At 32.6% G+C, this 22804-nt stretch overlaps 1 protein-coding gene across 6 annotated transcripts in view; it reads left to right on the forward strand.

Annotated features, from left to right (window-relative positions):
• The window catches only part of USP25 (ubiquitin specific peptidase 25), a 125634-nt gene extending 103075 nt beyond the window's left edge, over positions 1-22559 (forward strand). For all 6 annotated transcript variants that reach the window (XM_046648081.1, XM_046648084.1, XM_046648082.1 and 3 more), the window contains 6 exons: positions 6661-6839; positions 8668-8746; positions 11669-11748; positions 15418-15541; positions 19457-19652; positions 19974-22559. In XM_046648081.1, coding sequence (XP_046504037.1) covers positions 6661-6839; positions 8668-8746; positions 11669-11748; positions 15418-15541; positions 19457-19652; positions 19974-20146 — 831 coding nt within the window. In that variant the 3' untranslated portion in view covers positions 20147-22559. The remainder of the gene's footprint in view (positions 1-6660; positions 6840-8667; positions 8747-11668; positions 11749-15417; positions 15542-19456; positions 19653-19973) is intronic.
• The last annotated feature ends 245 nt before the right edge of the window (positions 22560-22804 follow it).

Raw genomic sequence — 22804 nt, forward strand, 5'->3', positions numbered from 1 at the left:
TTTTTCATTTACTTTGAAAAACATTAAAATTTCTTTTTTGTACTTTTTTTGGTCTATACCTATTAAAGTGCCCTTAGAATTTTAATGACATAATATTTTTATATTAATGAGACTTTAACTTACTGGTTATTTCAGTGCTTCATAACAGTTGTTCCCAGTTGACATAACTTTATCACTTTTTTTACTTTCAAAATGCCTATTATTATTACCCCTTTGTTTACTCAAAAGATATTAAAATATATTTACTACAACATAAAACATGCTGAAAAGTACACAGTGTGTGAGTGTACAGCTCAGTGAATTATCACAGAATAAACATATCCATGTAGCTACCAACCAGGCCAAAGAATAGAACATGACAGTACTGCAGAAGCTACCTTTGTTTCTTCCTCCTATCACTACACTCTCTCCCTGCTCAAAAGTAGACATTATCTGGACCTTTTTTTTTTTTGCTAAGAAAGATTCGCCCTGAGCTAACATCAGTTGCCAATCTTTCTCTCCTTTTCTTCCCCAATACCCCAGTTCATAGTTGTGTATTCTAGTTGTAAATCCTTCTAGTTCTTCTATGTAGCCACCACCACAGCGTGGCAACTCACAGACGAGTGGTGTGGCTCCACACCCGGGAACAGAATCCAGGCTGCCAAAGCGTAACGCGCCAAACTTGAACCGCTAGGCCAACAGGGCTGGCACTCTGTGGACCTGTAACAACATAAAAATAAGTGTTCCTATTTAACTTTATACACCTGGAATCTTTTACTTCAGGCCCTTTTTTGTCTGGCTGCTTTTACTCAAGAACATGTTTAGAGCTTCATCTCTGTTACTAGGTAGAGTTGTAGTTTGCTCTTTCTCATTATGGTATTCCGTTGTATGAATACACTATAATTTTTTTTTCCATTCTGCCGTTGATGGACATATTCAAGAGGTATTTATTACCTGTTTATGTCAAGGCATTGTCCTAAATCTAGAGGATGTAACTGGGGAAATGATGGACCGAGTTCCTGCCTTAATGAAGCTTATTTTCTAGTGGGGAAGAACACGCTAGTTACAATATAGTCGGTGTGTTAAAGGAACTCTTTGACGTGGGAGAACATATGATGGGAAAGCAGAGCTGGTATCTCGAGAGATTCTTAGAGAAATTGATGTTTAAACTAATAAAATAGACATATACCAAAACAAAGAGTATAAACATTTATTTCTCACTTTGTAATTCTCACTCCGCAGTTAGCTTCTATTGTTTCTTGTATAGCCTCCTACATAGAAAAGACTGACATTCAGTATGCATCCATACATTTATAGCTTACATAAAAACAGAAGTATTCTCTTTCCACTGCTTTCTTCTTCAGTACTTCTTTTTTCATATAATATGGTGGGTGATTATTCGTTTCAAGATTTGTAGATCTATCTCATTTTTCATGGCTCCATTTTATGTCCTATTGAGCTTACTAAAATTTACTTAAACATTCTCTTTTTAAAGCAGGGCATCCCAGTTTTTCCATGGTATGACAAACGTAGGAAATGATAATGTATGTACAAAAGTGATGGACCTTCTAGGCACCATAAAGGCTGATGGATTAGTGTCTCAGTATGCCTATAACTTAATCATGCTCTAGGTTAGGAAGCTCTGTCCCAGACTAGTTGTTACCAGCAAGGGCTCTATGGTTAGATGCCTAGGTTTAAAGCCTAGCTTTGTCACTCAGTAATTGTGTGACCCTAGGCAATTTACTTAAATTATCAGGGCCAATTTTTTCATTTATAAATGAAAAGTTATTGAGAATTAAATGAGATAATCCATGTAGAGCTCATTGAACAGTGTCTGTCACGTAAGAAACACTCAAAATTGTTAGCTATTATTAAATTCATCATTTCCATTGTTTTTGCTGGATATTTGGGTCATTTCCACTATTTTTCTGAACATTCTTATACATGTATTACTGAAAACTTATGTAAACATAGCAAAGTAGAATTGCCAAGTCAAAATGCTTATGTATTTTAAATATTGATAGTATTTTCTAATTGCCTTCAAATAGTTATACTAGTTTGTACTTCCATTGATGGTTATCTGAAATCCCACTATTCTGTGTATTTCTTTAATCTTTCCTGAGGGTATCTTTTTGTAAGTTTTTTGGTAGTTGATATTTATTATGTTAACTGCCTATTCATCATGTCTGTACATTTTTTATTTTGAGGGGATTTTTGTTTAAATGAGCATTTGGTCTGCTAAGAAATTTGATTCATCTATAATTTGCAAATTGTATTTTGTGGTTTTTTGTTTAGATTTGTTTTTGGTCTTTTTGTGCAGAATTTTAAAATCTTATAAAATTTATCAAACATTTATAAAAAATTTATAAAATCTTATTAAACAACAATATTTTCTTTATTGATTTGAGGGGCTGTTTGCTTCTAAAATTATTCAAGTCTTTAATTCTAGTATTTTCATGATTTTACTTTTTGTTTAGATTCCTAGATGGGGATTTTACTTTTCTCCAAATAGAGAAATCTTCAAATACTGCAAACATAAAATTTTGATTAATGCCATCCTTTTTACACTGACTTGAAATACCATCTTTATCACACAGTAAATCCCATTTATAGGTGGGTCTGTTTGGGTCTCTCTGTTCCACTGATGTTTTTCTATGTTTGAACACCTGTTTACATTATGGACCATTTGTAATGTATTTTGACATTTTGTAGGAAAAACACTTTCTCATTTTGCTCTTATAAACAAAAAGTTGGCAAGTCTTATTTTTCTTTTTTGATAACTTTTAGAATCAATTGCCACCTTCCCAAGTCTTTTCAGAATTTGATTGTACTTGCATTATATTTATGCTTTAATTTAGGGGGAGGTGGAGAATTAGGTTTTTAGTGTTTTGAATCTTCCCCAAAAGGAAAATGATTATGCTTCTTCAATATTTGGTCCTTTGTTATGTCCTTTAGTAAGGTTTTATAATTTTACTTCACAATGGTTTTATACCTTTCTTGTTTAATTTACTCCTAGATGTATAAAACTTGTTTGTTTTTATGAATTGAGTCACTAATCCCCACTTTTTCTACTAGGTTATTCGTAGGGTAGGTAGTGGGAGAGGTAGTTAGTTTTATTTATATTGTACCCATTTACCTTACTGAACTCTATGTTTTCTAATAATTTTTCAGTTGACTTTCTTGATTATTTCAGTAAACTGTCTACCAATAATTACCTCATTATTTGGATAATTTTCATTTTACTTTTTATTTCATTTCTGGTTTTATTAATGTTGACTCGACTTTTCAGAATATACTTAAATATTAAAAGAATGTAGTAAGGTCCTTTGTCTAGTTTCTGATTTTAATGAGAATATCTCTAGTGTTTTATTATTAAATATGATGTGTAATATTTGTTTTTTATAGATCCCTCTTATAAATTTAAAAACACTTTCCTAAATTCATAGTTAAGAGTTTTCTTTTAAACTGATTGATGTTGGAATTTGGAAATTTTTTAAGGCATCTGTTTGAGATGCTGAACAGATTTCTCCGTAATCCTTGGACTGTAAAGATCATTGTTTGTTTGTTTGTTTTTTGCAAATCATTGTAAACACTATTCCTATATATACTTTGTACACAGTTTAGTTTATCAAAAATAGATATGGGTGTTGGCATCTATGTTCATAGGTAAATTGATCTATAGTTTCTTTTTTTATATTTGTCAGTTTTTGATATTCAGATTATACTAGCCTTGTATATCCCCTTTTTTCAGGCTTTGGAGCAGTTTAGATATCATAGAAATCATCTGGTCCTTGAAGATTTGACATAGCAGCACAGCTCTAAAACAGTGTGGGCCTGATTCCTTTATTGGGTACAGATCTTGGGCAACCTTTTCAGTTCTGTAGTTTTTCTGGGTTTCTGCAGTTTTTATAACTCTTAAAGCAATTTTGGTAATACATATTTTCCTAGATGATTATCTGTTTGGAGAATTATGTGACTTGTTTTATGTCACAATTAGTAAATGGTATACCTAGCTTTCTGAATCTTAGTCTGGTCAACTTTTCCTTAGATCTAACTGCCTCCAGAGTATATTGTATGTTTGTATGTTTCCTATCTTCTAATGTATACAAATGGTTATATCACAATAAAGTTTGTAAGGAGTTACAAATTTAGAATATGATCTCATTTGGATCTTTAGAACTGAAGATTTCAAAAGAGAGAGGGACTTAAACTAGTCTCATTGAATTGGTCATCTGTAGATAGATGAGGAATGAACAAGAAAGGGCATCCTGCATCCAGAGAACTTAAGGAAAAAAAACGCTTGTGCATCTGTGTGGGGTCGAGCCTCACCTAGGTGGAAGCAGGTCTTTGTTGAAGAGGAACAGGAAATAAGACTGAATAGGTAACATATAGAGTCTGATTAGTAGGACCTTGTTAAAGGTCTGGTGAAAAAGAAGTTAAAAAATTAAATGCAAAGCAGTAGCATCACCTAATGACCAGTATTACATTTCGTTTTGTAAATGTGTGGTGGTTTTATTGCAGTATCTGTGACAGGTGACTTAAATAATTACCTTCATAGGCAGCCACAAGGTATGGAAAGGACAAACGTAGTTCTAGAAGAGGATTCTGAGGGAATACTATGAGTCAGATTTAACAACTCAACAATGTTAACTTCTGTCAGAACAATAGATAGTGTAGACCTCTGCTAAATATACCAGCATAAAACATCTGTTTAAAATTTGAAGGACTGGATATGATTGCAGTATATCTTAAAAGTCGGAAAACTTCTTAAGAAGAAAGTTCATAAATAAACATTGAGAAATGAATTTATGTTGATAAAAAGTGTTTGAAAAATTACTCCTCGAAATTTAGACATGCCTTTCTACCTCTGCTGGTTTGAATACTTACAGAATGTAACCTTGTGAATTTACTTGTGAAAATTAGGAGAATCTTAAATAGAGCAAAATCAAGGGATAAACATAAACTTAGAGTGAAAGAGGATATATTTTCCAGCTCTCTAATAGAAATCTATTTGCTATTTATAAAAACACCACCGCCACTGTTTTGAAAGTAGGTGGGAAAATGGATAACCATTTAGTGTAATTCCTTATCTCTAAACCTACAATACTATTTTAAGAGACTCAATACAAATTTATTTTGTTTCGGTCATACTAATTTTCGCCAAAAGCATGATACCTGAAATATTTGAATATTCAAAAAATTTTGTAATAGCCTATGACAATCATTGTAAGGGCCATAATAACGAAGAACAATTATTGATTATTTTTGTTTTACGTTTATTCTCAAATTCAGTCTGGTTTGGTTATTAAATGAATATGTGCCTTATTTTTCAAATTGGGAAAATAAGAATATTTCAGAGAGTTCTAAGCAAAGCTTATGTGTGCTAATTAGGTATGCAGCACGTGAGCCTTGATAACCTTATGTGTCAAAATATAGTTAATTTTCATGGCTGTTGTTAACCAAAGCAGTAAGACTTAAGAATGACATATATATCCTAAAAAAAAAGTTGGAATAATTTATTTTAGCTGTAAAGTAATTTTGTTACTCTATTTATAATGCTAAACTATATAGACTTATTAGCCTTCCTTTTAATGAAATATAAGAGTATATAACTAGATTATTTCATTTAATGTTTGTTAGTTACATTCTCTTTCTTTTATAAAATACAGCCACATAGGTGTATTTGGATGGCCAATAATTACTTAAGAAAGGCATGCATTTTTTAAAGAAACGCTTTCTAATAGAATGGATTTTTTATAATATATTTTGCATGTGGTCCCAAAGTGTTTTATGGTTAATAGAATTTGAATTTAGATATAAGTCTAATATAAATGAATTTTTTTAAAGTATCTTTAATCATGTGGGCTTCTTGTACACAGCGGTATTTGATGTATAACTCTCTATATATTTCTATGTGAACAAATATTTTCCAAATCATTTGCTCATGTGTGGAAATATGTATTAGTATTTATTATTTCCCATTATAATTAGTTGTAAATTCTGAAGTGTTTCTGTTTATAAAGAAAAAGTAAGCTCAAGCATTAAGGTAGTAATAGTGGTAATATTCATTAATAATTATTACACTAATAACATGCAAATATTTTTGAAGCAACAGGGAATTCATCCTGTGGTAACTACAATCTCAGGGTTTTCTTTTTCATCCCTTATTCGTGGGCTATTCAGCTAAAAGTTAACTGTAGTGGTATTATGCACTCAAGAGCCAGCCATTTTCTTTCAGATAGGAGTATTCTAGGGAGCTGTATTTCAGCCCTGGAATTGGAATGTTAGAGATAGACATCAGACTGACACTGGAAAGCGTCTGATAGGAGGTACTTAGAATCTCAGTCTTAGGATGCCTCTGAGCAGACTTTGACCAGCCTCTGATAAGTTTTACACAACTTCGCCTGGTGAGCTTCTATGTATCGTTCAGTTTACCACTTCTCTGTGTGGAAACAAAAAGATCATTTATACAGTGAAGGGGTAAGGAGGGCATGTGTGGTTAGCTTTTAGAAATTTTTTTCAACTGTGGAACATGAGACAGTATTCTTGGGTGCACTACCTTGTTTGTAATACGTTAAAAGGAAAAAGGCGCGTTTGAATGCAAGAATAATTCAAGTTATCATATTGAAGGATTTTAATCATTATAATTAACCAAAATTGACATTTTGTTGCATTTTCTAGGCAATTAAGTTGGAGTATTCAAGATTGGTTAAATTGAGCCAAGAAGACACCCCACCAGAAACAGATTATCGTTTACATCATGTAGTGGTCTATTTTATCCAGAACGAGGCACCAAAGAAAATCATTGAGAAAACATTGCTAGAACAATTTGGAGATAGAAATTTAAGTTTTGATGAAAGGTAATTTGAAAATGTGAATGTGATTTGTATGCTCAAGTTGTCCTTGTCTTTTTATAGCTCCCAATACAATTTTTGACTGTTCATTTTACGTATATACAAAGACATAATTTCAATAAATACAGCACAAAATTTGACTTCACTTAATTTGAACAGTTGCTGTCTAATTCCTCTGGAATTTATAGTCATGACCTTTAAAAGTTTTACTGCAAATAATTTAGACTGTTTTAGTACGTTTTAATTGCAAGCCAAGGTGCTGAGCTAAGCAATATAAGGATACACAGAAGAGTATAATATAATCACTGTCGTTTAAAAGGGGCTCAGTATTTTACAGAAATAAAGAATTTCTCAATCTCTGCACTATGGATATTTGGGGGTGAGATAATTCTTTGTTGTGGGGGCTGTCCTGCAATTTGTAGGGTATTTAGCAGTGTTCTTGATCTCTACCCTGTAAATGCCGGTAGCACTCCCCCAAGTGATAACAACCCAGAATGTCTCCAGATATTGCCAAAATTTCCTTGGAGCAAAACCACCTATGTTTGAGAATCACTGGAGAAAAATATTTAATCATATGTACAAATGAAGTAATTAAACATCTTCTGACATAAAGAGAAGCCTTAGAATGTTTAAATTAATTGTGGTTTACCCAAAAATGTTTTCTTTTAGAAACTCCTATAAAACTATTTACTAATGTTAAAAATTAAAATTAAATCTAGTTAGTATACGGTTAAGAAAATTAGACCTGAGGTAAAGATCCAAAGTATTAAGAGTTATTTTAGAATACAGAAACATTTATTTTATCTTGGAGTTCACTGTAGTCACATTTTAATTCTGAAGTAAATGATTATCCTTATATGAATGTCTCAAAAATGCTGAGTTAAAAATATGTGTAGTGGAAGAGAATATGGGGAAAAACAAAGCATGTAAGAATAATTCCTGCCTCACTGTGTATCTGCTGTGAAGTTTAGGATTAAGTGAAATAATGCAAATAGATAGTTTTGAGTAAGATCTAGTAGACAGGAAAAGCTCAGTGAATGTTGGCTATTGCTGTTTTCACTATTAATAGTATGGGCATCACTTTTTTGTTACATTTAACTACAGAGAGCTCAAAAATGTGACAGATTATGACCCTCATTATCTGGGTTGTCAGTGCACTACGTTCCAATGAATATATGCTGTTGAACTTGGGGAAGACATTTATGGAGTTATCACATTGACTTTTCAAAGTCTTGCAATTATTTGTTCTAGGGACTGCAAATAGTCAATTTGTTTTGAGAACCTAATTTCTCTTATACTTAAAAGACAGCTTAAGATACATGTGGTAACTAAATATATTTTGTGTGGATTTCTTTAGTAATGGTTCTGATCATAAATCCATTAGAGTGTTTCCTTTCTTACCTAAATTGACGGCACATATTGGAGTCCTTTTTACTATTTATGAATAATGCCTTTGGGGGAAAATAAGATTTCATGTCTCTTGAGCTTGCTTATGGATATATATTTTAAAAAATTTTCATTTTTTTACTTATGCGGTTGTTATTATTAGAATATAATTTAAAAGCCATATGTAAATGTAACATGGCAAATTCGAATTAGAATTATCGATGCTTTCTTCTTTATATACTTTGTAACTATCGAACATTGGTCCAATAAGCACATTTTTCACTTAAGGTTATTTAGGAGCTATCTCTTCAAAAAAGTATGTATTGCTCAGTGACAGTGAACTTCATTGTCATAAGTGTTGGATAGTTTAGCTTTATGTCACATACATTTTTAAGTTTTCATGGATTTTCCTTTTGATTTAGGAATAATACATTTCTTTTATTTGAAGGTGTCACAACATAATGAAAGTTGCTCAAGCCAAACTTGAAATGATCAAACCTGAAGAAGTAAACTTGGAGGAATATGAGGTAGTGTGCCTTTTGAGAGAGTGAACTGTAGACTGAGGAATTCTGTAGTTCACTGATCTTACTTTCATTTCAGCTCAGCTGTGCACATGAGAAAATGAGGCATAGAGGGGTGGAGTCACCTGCCCAAAGTGTTCACAGCCAGCAGGTTACAACTTGGTTAACAGAGCCTGCGTTCTTAAATGCCATAGTACACTGAAGCCAGGCTCTATTTTTTCTTTGTTTGCTTCATCAGATATTTTGGGGGGGAATTAAAAATTTGTTTTAATCATTGTATGCCGTATGTATTTGTCATTATTGGACAGTGTTGTGGTGTGAGAGAGAGCATACATATGAACACTCATGCTCGTGGTGATTTTTTTGCATAGAATTCTCTTTGTGTTAACTTTGGCTTTAAAATTAATGTTTTTTTAAAAATTTGTGGATTCAAATACCTAATATTTCTTCTAACTTTTAAATTTAACTTTACACATTATCTTTTTGAATTTATAAATCTAGTAAATTTTTAGTTGATTTCATGAATGCCTTTGATTAATGTTTGGTCCCATTTACAAGCTTAATTACTTTAGATTTCCTTAAACAATTATTGTAATTCACCACATTAATAAATAAGAAAGGTACAGAAAACACTCATTTTTGATGCAAACCCTTAGCTAGCCTGGAATACAAGGTAGCTACCTTAATCTGCCGAAGAGTGTCTCAACAACAAAACTATAGCAAATACATAGAATTGTAAATATTGAAAGCTTTCCTTTTGTGATCAGGAAAAAGACAGGGACGTCTTCTATTCAGAATTGTACTGGAAGTTCAAGTGGGACAGTAAGATAACAAAAATAAGCAAAAACTAAAGATTGGAAAAGAAGTAATAAAGTTATCATTATTTGCAGATTTTATACCTAGAAAATACAAACAAAATCTACAGATAAATTTATTAAAACCAATGAGAGCTTTGCAACATGCAAACCTATGTCAAATATCAATTTTATTCCATTATGCCAGTAACAAATAATCAGAAAATTAAATTTTAAAATAATGACACCATTTACAGTAGCATCCAAAACTATGGAGTACCTAGAAATAAATTTAACAAAAGACGAGCATGACTTTAGGAGACATTAAAGAAGAGCTAAATAAATGGATATACATATCATGTTTGGAAAACTTGGTGTTGTAAAGATGCCAGTTTTCCCCAAAATGGTTTATTGATTCGGTGCAGTCCTGTCAAACTACTAACAAGTTGTTTTATGGAACTTGATAAGCTGATTCAAAAATTTTATGGAAATGCAAACATCTCAGTCTAGCCCAGACATTCTTGAAGAAGAACAAGATAGAAAGCCCTATTCTACTAGAAGTCAAGACATACAATCTTAACTATTACGCTTCATAATAATATTAGCATAAGAATAGGTAAATTAGAATAGAAAATCTAGGAACATATCTACAAATAAATGGACACATGACATGTGCCAGGGATGGCAAGTAAATTGTGTACCCACTCTACCCCTGTCGCCAAGATTCAGGTTTCGTGGGACTTGATTTTTAATTATGATTTGATTCTTCAATCTTTCCCCAAAGGTGCTTCATTAGGTTGGATTCAGCCTCTTTCTATTCTGAAAACTTGTCATGCTCTAACTGCAGAGCCATTAAATCTACAGGGATTTACATGTTTTTGGATTCTGTATATCCTGCATATCTTTGCCTTGCTCTAAGTCAGAGGTCGGCAACTTTGGCCCATAGATCAAATCCAACTCGCCACCTGTTTTTATAAATAAAATTTTATTGGAACACAGCCATTTGTTTACATATTGTGTATGAGTGTTTTTACACTACAGAGAGTTGAGTGATTAAAACAGAGACTGCATGGCCTCCAAAGCCTAAAACATTTACTGTCTAGTCCAGTAAAGTAAAAGTTTACCTTCTCACAATTTCTAAGGCAATTGGAATGACGAGAGTGGCAATTTGAGTACTTGACCCAGGGAAGCTAACTTTATACTTGCAAGACAAATTTTACCTTCATGTGTTACTGAGGCTTACTAATAGTGTGAAAAGTATTCCTCAAAAAATTAAAATTAAAAATTAAAAAATTAAAGTGTTTTGTATTCGAGGAGGTTGGCCAGTAACAGGTCTATATGTTATTTACTTTCATTTCCTTATAATAATGTGTATGTAAAAGTTTTAACACTTCTTATGAGTGTCTCTTTCAGGTTAATCCTTTATTGAATTTTAGTTATGATTTTCCTTGAATCAATTTTTATTAAATACGTTAAGAAAAAATTTTGATTTTGTTATTTTCTGGAGTTATAGGATGTCAGTTCTGCATTGTTTTAGCCCTGTTAACGTGCCCTATAATTGGCTTTTGTGGAGGGAGAGGCAGGTGAAATGTGAAATGCTTCTATCTTTTCACCTTATGTCAGATTAATAAACTATTCAGCTGCCACATTTAAAATCAAATTTAGCAAAATTAAAAGGTCAAATAAATTTATTATGATATCACATTTTTCTTTTAGTTCCTTAAAAAATTCTGCATCAGATAAGTCTTCCAAGTTGATTCATATTAGTGTAGTAACTCCATTTACCTCCTACATTCAATGTGATGTAGATCTCTAATGATATTTTAATCATATGCTTTTATACCGAAGAATTTTTGAAAGAGAGGTAACCTGGTTGATTATCGTGACTTTGTATTTCTGTTGTCTTCTAGTGAGATCTTTGTTATTTAATTCCTCACCAATGTCTAATAAGTTTTATGTCTATTATTATACTAATAAATAGTCTCGGTTGTCAGAAATTAGTCTTGATTTAGGTCAAATTTGTCTTAATTTTGAGCTCTTTTCTTCTTTTCGAATAGTTATCAGAGCAATGTATTACTTTATAAACGGTTTTAAATCTTACTCTGCATACTTGTGATACTTCTCTCACCTGCAGGAGTGGCATCAGGATTACAGGAAGTTCAGGGAGACGACCATGTATCTCATAATTGGGCTGGAATATTTTCAAGGAGAAAGGTAAGCCAGCATGGACAAATATGAAAAGAGCTTAATTTTTGTACTTAATTGTATTTAGATATGATCTCATCTGTAGAAAAGATTTTATTCACAGTGTATATTTTTTAAAAACTTATTTTAGTAAAGTTGTAGATTTACAGAGAAATTGCAAAGTTCATGCAGAGAGTTCCCATATACCCCACATGCAATACATTTTCCATTTTAAATTAAATCTGTAGAGTTGACATTAGTGTCTGTTTTTATAGCTCTCAAACACTACAGTTGAAGCTTAGGATGAAATGGTATTAGATTGAAGCCTGGATGTTTGCTGGGGACCAAAGAAGCTGTTAGCCCAGCACGTGGAAGTCTTTGTATTCCCCACCGTCTGCTTTCAGTCACCAGCCTTTTTCATACTCTTTCTGAGTCTAATCTGGGCTTCAGATCAGATAGTCCATTCTGTCTCTCTGTCCAAAGTTCCAGTTACTACAAAAAATATAGCTGTAGAAGACTGATCACGTCTTTTAAGTATTCTGACTGCAAACACATTTTAGATTATTTTTTATTTAAATTACAGATATTTTTAAAAGTTTTAAAGGAATTTCTGCTTATTAAACTATAATATTGTTATTTTATTGATATTTAGTATTTTTTGTTGTTAAGACTGTAATTTACCATTACAGATTATTCACTAGTTTGCATTTACTTATTATTCACATATTTCTTAATTCATATCCTTTAGCATTAATTTACTTAACTAGTGATTTTGGGGTTTTTTTGGAAAGTACTGTATTTCAAATATACTGTAATATTGCAGTCAGGTAAAAGGGATAGGAATTTTTTTTCTTTTCTTTTCTTTTTTCTTTCGTGTTTTTTTGTTATGAAGTGTAAGAAACCTCCACTGAGGTAATAATGCTATGTTGTTTTTTTTTAATGACTATATGGACTACTACTCCTAGAGCTAGATTGTCCAACATGGTGGCCATCAACCACATGTGACAATTTAAATTTAAATTAGTTAAAAATTTTAAAACTAAAAACTTAGTTTCTCAGTCACACTAGCCACGTTAAGACTGTTCAGTAGCCACATGTGGCTAGTGGCCAACACAGATAGAACACTTGCATCATTGGAGAAAGTTTTGTTTGGACACTGCTGCTCTGTTCATTGGACAGTGCACAATGCCATCATTTTTACACTTATCAAAATTTTAACTTTATCACACAAATTAAAAGTAATGTTATTACTTGGATACAAATTATTAAAGTCCTAGTCATTCTGTAATCTATAAGATAATTCACTTTGGTCACTGAAATAGAAAACTGTTTTAATCAATAGCTCCATTTTATGAGTTATTGTTTTGGTCAAACTTTTGTTTCTTTAATAGGAATATTCAAATTCACTTTAGGATATCCAAGATTATTTTTTCTGAGAAAAATATTAATATGATCTGACAATTAAACAGAATGTCTAAGATCAAAAAGGCATTTCCATTTTATAGATAAAGAAACTAAGCATCTGTAGACATGCAATAACTTTGTGAAAGTCACACTACTAACTAGGGAGGAAAATTGAAAGGGAGACCTCTGTATTGTATAATTGAATGAAATCAGGTAATTACAAAAAGCATTCACTTATCTCAATAAAAATTAAAAAGATGAAACTGTCACTTTCTTGCTCTCTGCACTCCTTCTGCATGAGCTTTTCCTAGTTAACATTTGTTGAAGGACTTTAAGACATAACTTGGAAGTAAGATTAAATTTCATAATTTGCTTATTATCAAATATACTTGTTTGGAATGGGAACATTCTAATATAGCAAATGTTTATTAAATTGGAAAAATCAACTAGAAAATTAGTAATGGTGACAATATTTATGGAATATTGTAAAAAGAAGTGTTGTTATACTTTAAATATAGCAGTTAGCATAGCTAGCAGCATAGAAAATATTGCCAAAAGGTTCTGCCAAACTTGTTTTTAATGAGAACATAACACTTGAAAGCCTTGAATAGAATATTTATTGATGGGCCGTTGTCAAGTCTGTGAGTAGTGACATGAAATCATGCTTTAAGGAACCATGATTTTACAGTAGTGTAAGTGAAGATAGTCTTCCCAGACGTACATGGTCTTATTTTATCTTAAGTAAGAACGTGGTACCAGGAATGCTGAGTCTTATCCTGAGTTCTGTGAAAATATGTTTTAAGCACATTGAAGGTTGATAAATATGGAACATTTTGTGTACCTTGGTAGACGATTGGGACGAAGTCCTGGTTTCAGAGCTGTTTTCAGAGAGGCGGCTCAGGGCCAGAAGGGCATTCGGGAAAGCTCTTCTAACAGGAAACTCAATCGCTGTAAGAGAAAGTGTAGACATGCCAGCAGACTGCCTGACTGAGTAGCAGAAAACAACATGTAACATTATTTTCACACCCTACATTTTTTTTCCTTCATAAATAAAACAATCCTTAGCTGAGATTATGCATTATTATTTCAAAATAAAATTTCATACTCTTAAGTTTTCTCAAAAACAAATTCCTGGGAGAAGCCATTTTTTAAAATGTTGACAATAATTTATTTTTCATGAAATACTTTCAGGTGTGTAGTTTGATTTGTCACAAATGTGTACATTAAGTTCCTATAATTCTGTAGTTAACATTTGGAGTAGAGAAGTGATTTATATCTGAGGACATGAAATTAAATAACAAACAGTAACACTGATTGCCAGGGTAACCTAGAGTTTTAAAATACTGTTTCTTTACAACAGTTTACCTTTAGTAAGTTACATTTTTCTGAATTAATCTATGAGAAGATATAATTGGAAAAACTGACACAAAGGAGATATCTTAAAATATCTTTTATATTTGTTATACAAATATGTAGCTGTATATATTTTTTATGACAGCATGTTAGGAGAAGGATAAGTATTCTAGAGGCAAATATAACACTCAGACGTTTTTCCCCTCCTCCCGCTTTAAAGCCTAGTTTGAACTTCATAACGTCTGGACTTATATTAATATAGCTTGTTAATATTACTTATATTCCATATAAAACAAAGGCCTACCCCTGTGAGCCTTCTGTGTTAGTGTTTTCTTCTGTGTGTTTGTGTCTCACTGGATTTCCCAGGTTGAACAGCATTCTTTCCCCTTCTCCTCCTGTCTCCTCTGGGTATTCTCCCCTCTGTCTGTTACATTGTTCTCGGTGACTAGAACTGTGCCTGCACATAGAAAAAACCTGACTAAATGGTCACCAAATTACCCAAATGGTGTTTGTGATAAAGAAGCAAGCTAATCTAATCTTTTCTTCAAACAAAAATGACGTTATATTGTTAAAAAAGTAGATTATTGACCTTCACATCAGTCTTAATTTTGAGTCTAGAAGGAAGACATCAGGAAAATAAATATCAAAGAAAAGAGAAGGAACTATTTGAATTCATCAATTAGGGCCTTTTTCTCCCAGTCTTTTCTTAATTCCTGGCTCCATTTTTTTTGTTTGTTTGTTTGTTTTTTTTAAGACTGGTCTCAGATGCAGCTGTTGCTAAAGAATGCTCTCAGGCATATAGCGCATCAGACGGTATTTTTTATTGTTATGTTGTTCTGGATAATCAAAATTTAAATCTATACTTAAAATGTTTTATAATTGTAGTTGACTTTTTTCTTACAAAGATGAAATACTAACGCTTCGTATTTCTCAATTTTTAAGGTATATAGATTCCTTGCTGTTCCTTATCTATGCTTATCAGAATAACAAAGAACTCTTGTCCAAAGGCCAATACAGAGGACATGATGAAGAATTATTATCACATTATAGAAGAGAATGTTTACTAGTAAGTTTAATGTACACAGTATGTGCTTGCTTTGTCATTTTGTCTTAAATTGGGCAAATTTTCCAGACTCATATATAAGTGATTGACTCTAAATTCTGGTGGGGTAAGTGTCATGATGATGTCTCTAATTTGGATCTGTTCCCTTAAGATGGGAGAATACACTCAATTCTTTATCCCCTTCTTTATGGATCCTAGTATTGCAGATGATAAACCAGAAATGTTCTTGAGATGGGATCAGAATGATTATGTTTTTATATTTAGATTTCTTCTTCATTCTACCATTCCCTTTTTTGATAGGAGAGGAGAAGCTGCACAAAGCATGGAGAGTTATCATTATTATTCCAGAAAAATGATAGATTTTTCTGAGTTTTTATAAACAGTGTATTTGGTGTACATAATGTCAAAGGATTCATTGAAATACAGTATCCTTTTTTTCACCTAATCATTGGTATTTTTTTTCCTCAAATATTTTCACTGTCTATGTGCTGAAATAGTACTATTGTTATAAACTTTAACAAATCTACTTAGCAGTTTTTTTTGCACCAGTTTACTCTCTAGATGTCTGGAGTATTTTGTTAGTGTTCCTTGAGTCAGCTAACTTTTATGTATAAAAATCACAGCTTCCGTCTTTATACTACTTTTTTCTGATTAGATCTCATTCTTAGTTAACTGTTAAAATCACTCTATTCTACATTGTGAACTCCTGAGTTGCGATTTTTTTTCATTAAAAAAATAGAGAGAGATATTTAAGAGTGTATGATTTTTGAAACTATATAAGTTACATGGTTTAAGTGTACTTTAAGTGGGTATGCTGGTGAAATGTTTTCTTTCAATAAGACTATATAGTATGTGCTAACTGTAGTCTATAATACGTCTTTAAAATTTTTAAATGAGAATATTAGGTGGTTGTGAGCTTATTTTTTTCTCTTCTGATTTTACTGCATTTGAGTGTGTCAACTTCAAAAGCAAATTTGCCAGTTATTTTATCTCAAAATTAGTTTATGTGGGAATAGCCAAAAGAATTACAATTTGAGATGTGCGTGCTGTGCTATGGCAAACCATAGGCAAATTCAACAAACAAAGCAGGGGAGCTGTCTTTGTAGAGAGAAAGGGAGGATAGGGAGGAGCTGTTCTAAACGAAAGTCTGTTCGGGGAAAGTAACAGTTCAGAGCAGCGACAGCTTCTCATTGGCTGAGCTGTGGCATTTCTCATTGGCTGAGCTGTGGCATTTCTCATTGGCTGGGCTCTTGCTAGTGGGGAGAGAAATATTCTTTCAGTAGTAAAGTAGTTTTACTTCCTGCCAAGACCGGAGCCTCCCTCTCTACCTGGTTGGTGTAATTGACAATGTATGAAAGGGTGTGAGAGCTCCCCCTAGGGGCCTTCTCGACTCCAATTCAGTTAAGAATTTTTTTATTAGTTTCCAAGAGTGTATTTTAAAAGTTTAATTGTTGGTGGTTTGTTTCCATCGAGGATGGCATTCTTAATTTGGCCAATTTCAAAAGGTTTTTAATCAACTCCCAAGAAGGAAGACCTGAATTATATATATTTCAGCTTAAAAAAATGTGAAGTTTTATATAAACATAATTAAAGCAATTTTTAACCTAAAAGCATTGAAGGCTTGGGATATGGAAATATTTTGGTAAAGCTATTTTAAACATAAATGCAACGAAAGCTTGACGGTTACTTTAAATTGTTAAAAAATAGTAGACAGTTTCTCTTACTATTTTTTTATACTAAACCAGCGACACATAGTTTGTTGTTTTACACAAGGATTTAAATGAAACCTCTTGAGGATTATTGTAGTGTTCCTTTCAGTTTTTTTCATATTCACTATTTACTGAGTGTCAGATTCTAAGGGATACAAAGATATGTAAGGCCCATTTCATATCCTCAGAGAACTCAATATGGTGAGAGATGTACACAGATAACTTTTATATTCATAATAAGTGTCATTATGAGAAATATGCAAAATAATATTCCTGGAATTGTTGGGGAGAACCTTAAGAGAGAAGATGAACACTGATCTGGATCTTGATGGATAAATAGGAATTTTATGCCTTATAGAGAAGAGAAAAGAACATTCCAGTCAAAGGGACGCCATATGAAAAGGCAAGGAAAGTATATGACAGGAAATGAAGATAAATGCATGTGACTATGTTATGAGGCGCGAGGGTAGGTGGAAGTGATGAAGCTGACAATACTTGTTGATGTCAGACTCTGAAGAAGCTTATGTGCCATTCTAATGAGTTTGCACCATTGTAAATTTGATTAGATTTGACATGATCAAGTTTTCAGAAAATAATTCTAGCATTAGTATACTAGAAGATGGACTGGAAAGGAGTAGAGACTGACGTCGAGCACCATAGAGGAGACAGACAAGGGAACGAGGATGAGAGCCTCCACTGAGGCAGAGGTACAATGAGTATGAAGAAGAAGATATAGAGGATGCTGAGGGAAATGAAGTCAAGGGACTTGGTAGCTGTTGGATGAGTGGAAAGAAGGAAACAGAGTCATCAAATCTGCCTGACATTCTAGTTTTGTGTTTGGCTTTAGGGACTCTAAAAAGAGGATGAATAAGGTTGGCTTTGGATGTACTATATTTAAGTTGATTTCAGGACAGGTTTTGATTCAGTGAACTTAACATTAAATTTCTTAATAAGAATAGCAGTTAATATGTCTTCGAATGCGTATTGTGAGAATTATACTAGATACTGAAATAAGGCTTATAGCATTTAATCCTCTAAATACTGTGTAAGGAACGTAATGGTATCCCATTTTTCATATAAAAAAATTGAAGCTAAGAGATTATTTGCCCAAAATTAGATAATTTCTTAGTGACTAATTGGACTTTGAGCATAAGCCTCTCTACAAAGTCAAGATAAATTGCACAAGAATGATTCAATATAAACATAAGAAAGAATATAATTTTTGTATTTGAAATACAGCTTAAAACTGATTTAGTTTTAAAAAATAAAAATTCATATTTATCATGCTATAAATGTAAGATTTCAGACATAAACTCTTAAATAATATAGCCCTTATTATACCTGTGTTCGTTATCTATCTCTTTTATCTATATTTCTTATCTCGTGGATTTCTCTCTTCTACTAGATCAGGGGTCAGTACACTTGGCTTCTGCTGCTCTGCCTATCACTTGTTTTTGTAAATAAAGTTTTATTACAACATAGCCATCCCCATTCGTTTACATGTTATATATGGCTGCCTTTGTGCAACAATGACAGAGTTAAGTAGTTGCAATGGAAACTATAATGGCCCTCAAAGCCTAAAATATTTCCTATCTTGTCCTTTACAGAAAAAGTTTGCCGATCCCTGTACCAAATTGTAAGCTCCATGAGAATTTTTTGTATTAATTACCTGGGTACCCGTGCCTCTAGAATAGTTGCTGGCCCATGGCATGTACTCAGAATTTTTTGAAGAAATAAATGAATTAATTGATTACTTTTATATTTTTGTATCAAGAAATATAACAGTACTTATTCAGTTGACATTTAGGGAGATGCTGATGAAGAGTTTTTCAAAATTACTATGGAGTAGGAATTTCTTTACTTTTAAAATCACTTTGAGTGTTTATCAAATTTTAGAACTAGGGGAGGTTCACCCCTCGAGAATAAATAAAAAGTGACTCCTTTAGGAATGATCAGAGTAATATAAGCTGAACATGAACTTTACAAACATGACAACATTTCCCTTTGCTTTTGTTTCTCTTGCTTTGTGCATAGCTTTTTCTAAGAAACTTTCTGTGCTAGAATAGCTGAGATTGCTTTTCCTGATTGTCATTTGTTCTGGTACTGTTTGTGAACATACATATTATGTTGTCTTCAGTATCAACACTTACAAGTGTTCTTATTTAATTAAAAAAAAAAACAAACTTGTTCTTTTTCTCATTGCATCGAGAAATTAAATGAGCAAGCTGCAGAACTGTTTGAATCTGGAGAGGATCGAGAAGTGAATAATGGTCTGATTATCATGAATGAGCTTATTGTCCCAGTGTTGCCCTTGTTATTGGTGGATGAAATGGAAGAGAAAGATATACTCGCTGTGGAAGATATGCGAAATCGATGGTGTTCCTATCTTGGACAGGAAATGGAATGTAAGTTTAAACAATGATAGTAGACACCTGAGTTATTGGGATTAAAAGTAGTTTAAAATTAGGTGTTATTTATTCTTATCATTTTTATATTCTGTAATATTTTTACATTCACATCATTACTTGTTTTTCTTATTTACAAACGAAGTTGTGCACGCTGCCGTTGCCATTTATCTTTTACCTCTTCCCCCTAAATGGTAATTACTTTACATATTTTGAAATGAAACATCAACTGACCACTCCAAGTTAATAAATCATTTTGAAGATGGTGATTATGCTCCCTCTCTCTCCATCTCAGTTACATCTGATTGTTTGTATTTGCAGCAAACCTCCAAGAGAAGCTGACAGATTTTCTGCCCAAACTGCTCGATTGTTCTACGGAGATTAAAGGTTTCCATGAGCCGCCGAAGTTACCTTCCTATTCCACGCATGAACTCTGTGAGCGATTTGCCCGAATCATGTTGTCCCTCAGTCGAACTCCTGCTGATGGAAGATAAACTGCACACACACTTCCCCTAAACACACTGTATAAACATTTTTTAGTTCTTAACCCTTGCCTTCCTGTCACAGGGTTTGCTTGTTGCTGCTATAGTTTTTAACTTTTTTATTTTAATAACTGCAGAAGACAAAATGACTATACAGACTTTAGCCAGACTGCAAACAATAAAGCTGAGAATCGCATGGCGCTCAGACTTTGTTTTACCCAGAACTGATGTATAATTACAAATCTGATTGATCTTATTATGGCAAAACCATGCTTTTGCCACCTTTCTGTTACAGTATTACCTTGCTTTTATCTTTTCTTTATCTACAGCTTTCCATTCAGTCTGGATCCTTCCACGACTACAGCCATTTAAGTGTTCAGCACTGTGTACGATACATAATTTGGTAGCTTGTAAATGAAATGAAAGAATAAAGTTTTATTTATGGCTACCTACGTGTTTGTAAGCAGGTATATTGTATGCTAGTATATTATTTTAGTTATAAATGAATTTTGTCTGGGGATTGTTTAAGATTGGGTGATGAATAGATTAATACAGACTTTTCATTTTGCTTTAATGTTAGCACATTGGAAATTTACTAAGTATTCGACACTTAAATATATCTATATTTTTGACTAAGTTGTTAAACTTAGTATGGCACCTAAACCTGTTTTGTGTTCAAATCAGGTTTTCACTGAAGTGAGCGGCTGATATTTAAGTCAACCACACTGAAACTTTTAACCTTTTCTTAGATTAATCTTTTATTTTTTTATGTATTTACAGATAATATAGCAAGGTGATTATTTTAAGAGATACTAGAAAAAAGTACTTGAATAAGGGCTATTTAATAGTGAAACTTATAAGAAACATATATATGTATATATACACAAACATACACACACGTGTACACACACACTTATTCTTTATAATGGAGGACAATGTTTTGCATTATATAATCATTCTATTTTTGTAAGTTGTATACCACTTTAATTGAAAATGTTCTCTACTAATCAATGCTGTGAAATGAAGTTGATATTGTTGAACTAGAGGTTCCAAGAGTACCTTACCTGCTTTTCATAAAGGGAAAAGCTGTAGAACATTTTGTAGATGGAACTGCTGTTTAAGATTAATGAAGTAATATTGTGAATGAAAATCAGTGCTTTAAAGCTAATCATGTTACCAACAGCCTATTTTTGAATTTATAAAAGTTTCTTTATAAATGATACTTTGTTAGCGTAGTAAAATATATCATTATATTATGTGTATGTTTTGTTATAGCGTCGCCAAAACTAGTGCTCTTTATAAGTGCCTCTCACAAAAGATCCTGGATGGATGAGGAAGAAGAAAATATTAAGCTATTATATAATGCTCCTTATAAAGGTATCAGTGTACTGTGGAGGTATTATTGACAAGGAATTGATACTATTTCTTTTGTAAAGTTAGATTTTTGCATAATATAGCTGTCAAAATGTGTTCTGGTTTATATTTTAAATTCTCTACTGAGTAGAATTAGTATTTTGCATTGGTTTTCAAGTTCTGTCAAAAATTTTAAAACTTTATTCACGTGTATCATCAAAACGTTTGTTAAATGTCTTCAGTATTTATGATATTCTTCTATAACGGCAAAGTTGTTTGTGTTTGTGTGTATAATTGACCACTGAGACACAAGTGCTCAAACACCACATGGAAATTTCTCCTTTCACAAGGCACATCCAGAGAACATATGTGGCTCTTGTGCTGAAGGTACGTATTCTTATTATATTTACTTTGTATTCATTGCTAGTAATGAGTCTGAAGTCCTTATGAAGAAGTGACCTTTTTCAAGACCTAGGGAAACAACTTGTTTTTATATCAGCTTTTAATCTAGAGATTTAGGTCAGTGCAATTTCCTTACATTATTTACTGGGTTAAATATAACATAGCTAGGAATTTAAAAATTGAAACCTGATAGAACTGTTGACCACACAGATCTCACTTTGATTTAAATGACTCTCATTTTGATTATTACAGTAGCCCCTTCCCACCCCACAAAAGTTACATTTTGAAATAATTTAGGGCAGAATTCAAATAGATCAAACTTAAGACTTGTAGGAACTTCTTATGAACACTGTGTTTCAGGAGACTATAGCCAGGAGTTAACCCCTGAGACCCTGTAATTACTTTTCAGATTCATTAAAATACAATAGTGAGCATACACTAAATCAGTAGCTCTCAAAATGTGATTTCCTGACCAGTGGCTGCAGCATCATCTGGGAATGTGTTAGAGCTGAAAATTTTTGAGCCCCACATCAAAACTATGGATTCAGAAACTCTTCAAGTTTCATCAAGTGTTTTAACAGGCTTCAGCAAGTCCTTCAGGGGACTGATGTCTGCTCAATTTTTGGAACCACCCCACTAAATAAAACTTTCAGTAGCGTTTTATACACCTGCCACGGATGCTGTTTTAATTCCATTCACTTATCCCTTGTTTGTTGGAAGCTCTTCAGTATTTCCCTCACTTGCAATTTCAAGGAAGTAACTAAAAATTCTTTTGCTTAGTTTTAGATTTATTGAGACTAAGGTGTATTTTCTCCTCTTATATCTGCTTCTCCAGAAGTTGTCTTTGTTTATGATTCAGAATTGTTGACTTCTGCCTCTCCGTCCTACTGTCATCCCCAAAAAGTGCAATCACTC

The sequence above is a fragment of the Equus quagga genome, chromosome 21 (assembly GCF_021613505.1).
Source record: "Equus quagga isolate Etosha38 chromosome 21, UCLA_HA_Equagga_1.0, whole genome shotgun sequence".
Taxonomy (NCBI): Eukaryota; Metazoa; Chordata; class Mammalia; order Perissodactyla; family Equidae; genus Equus; species Equus quagga.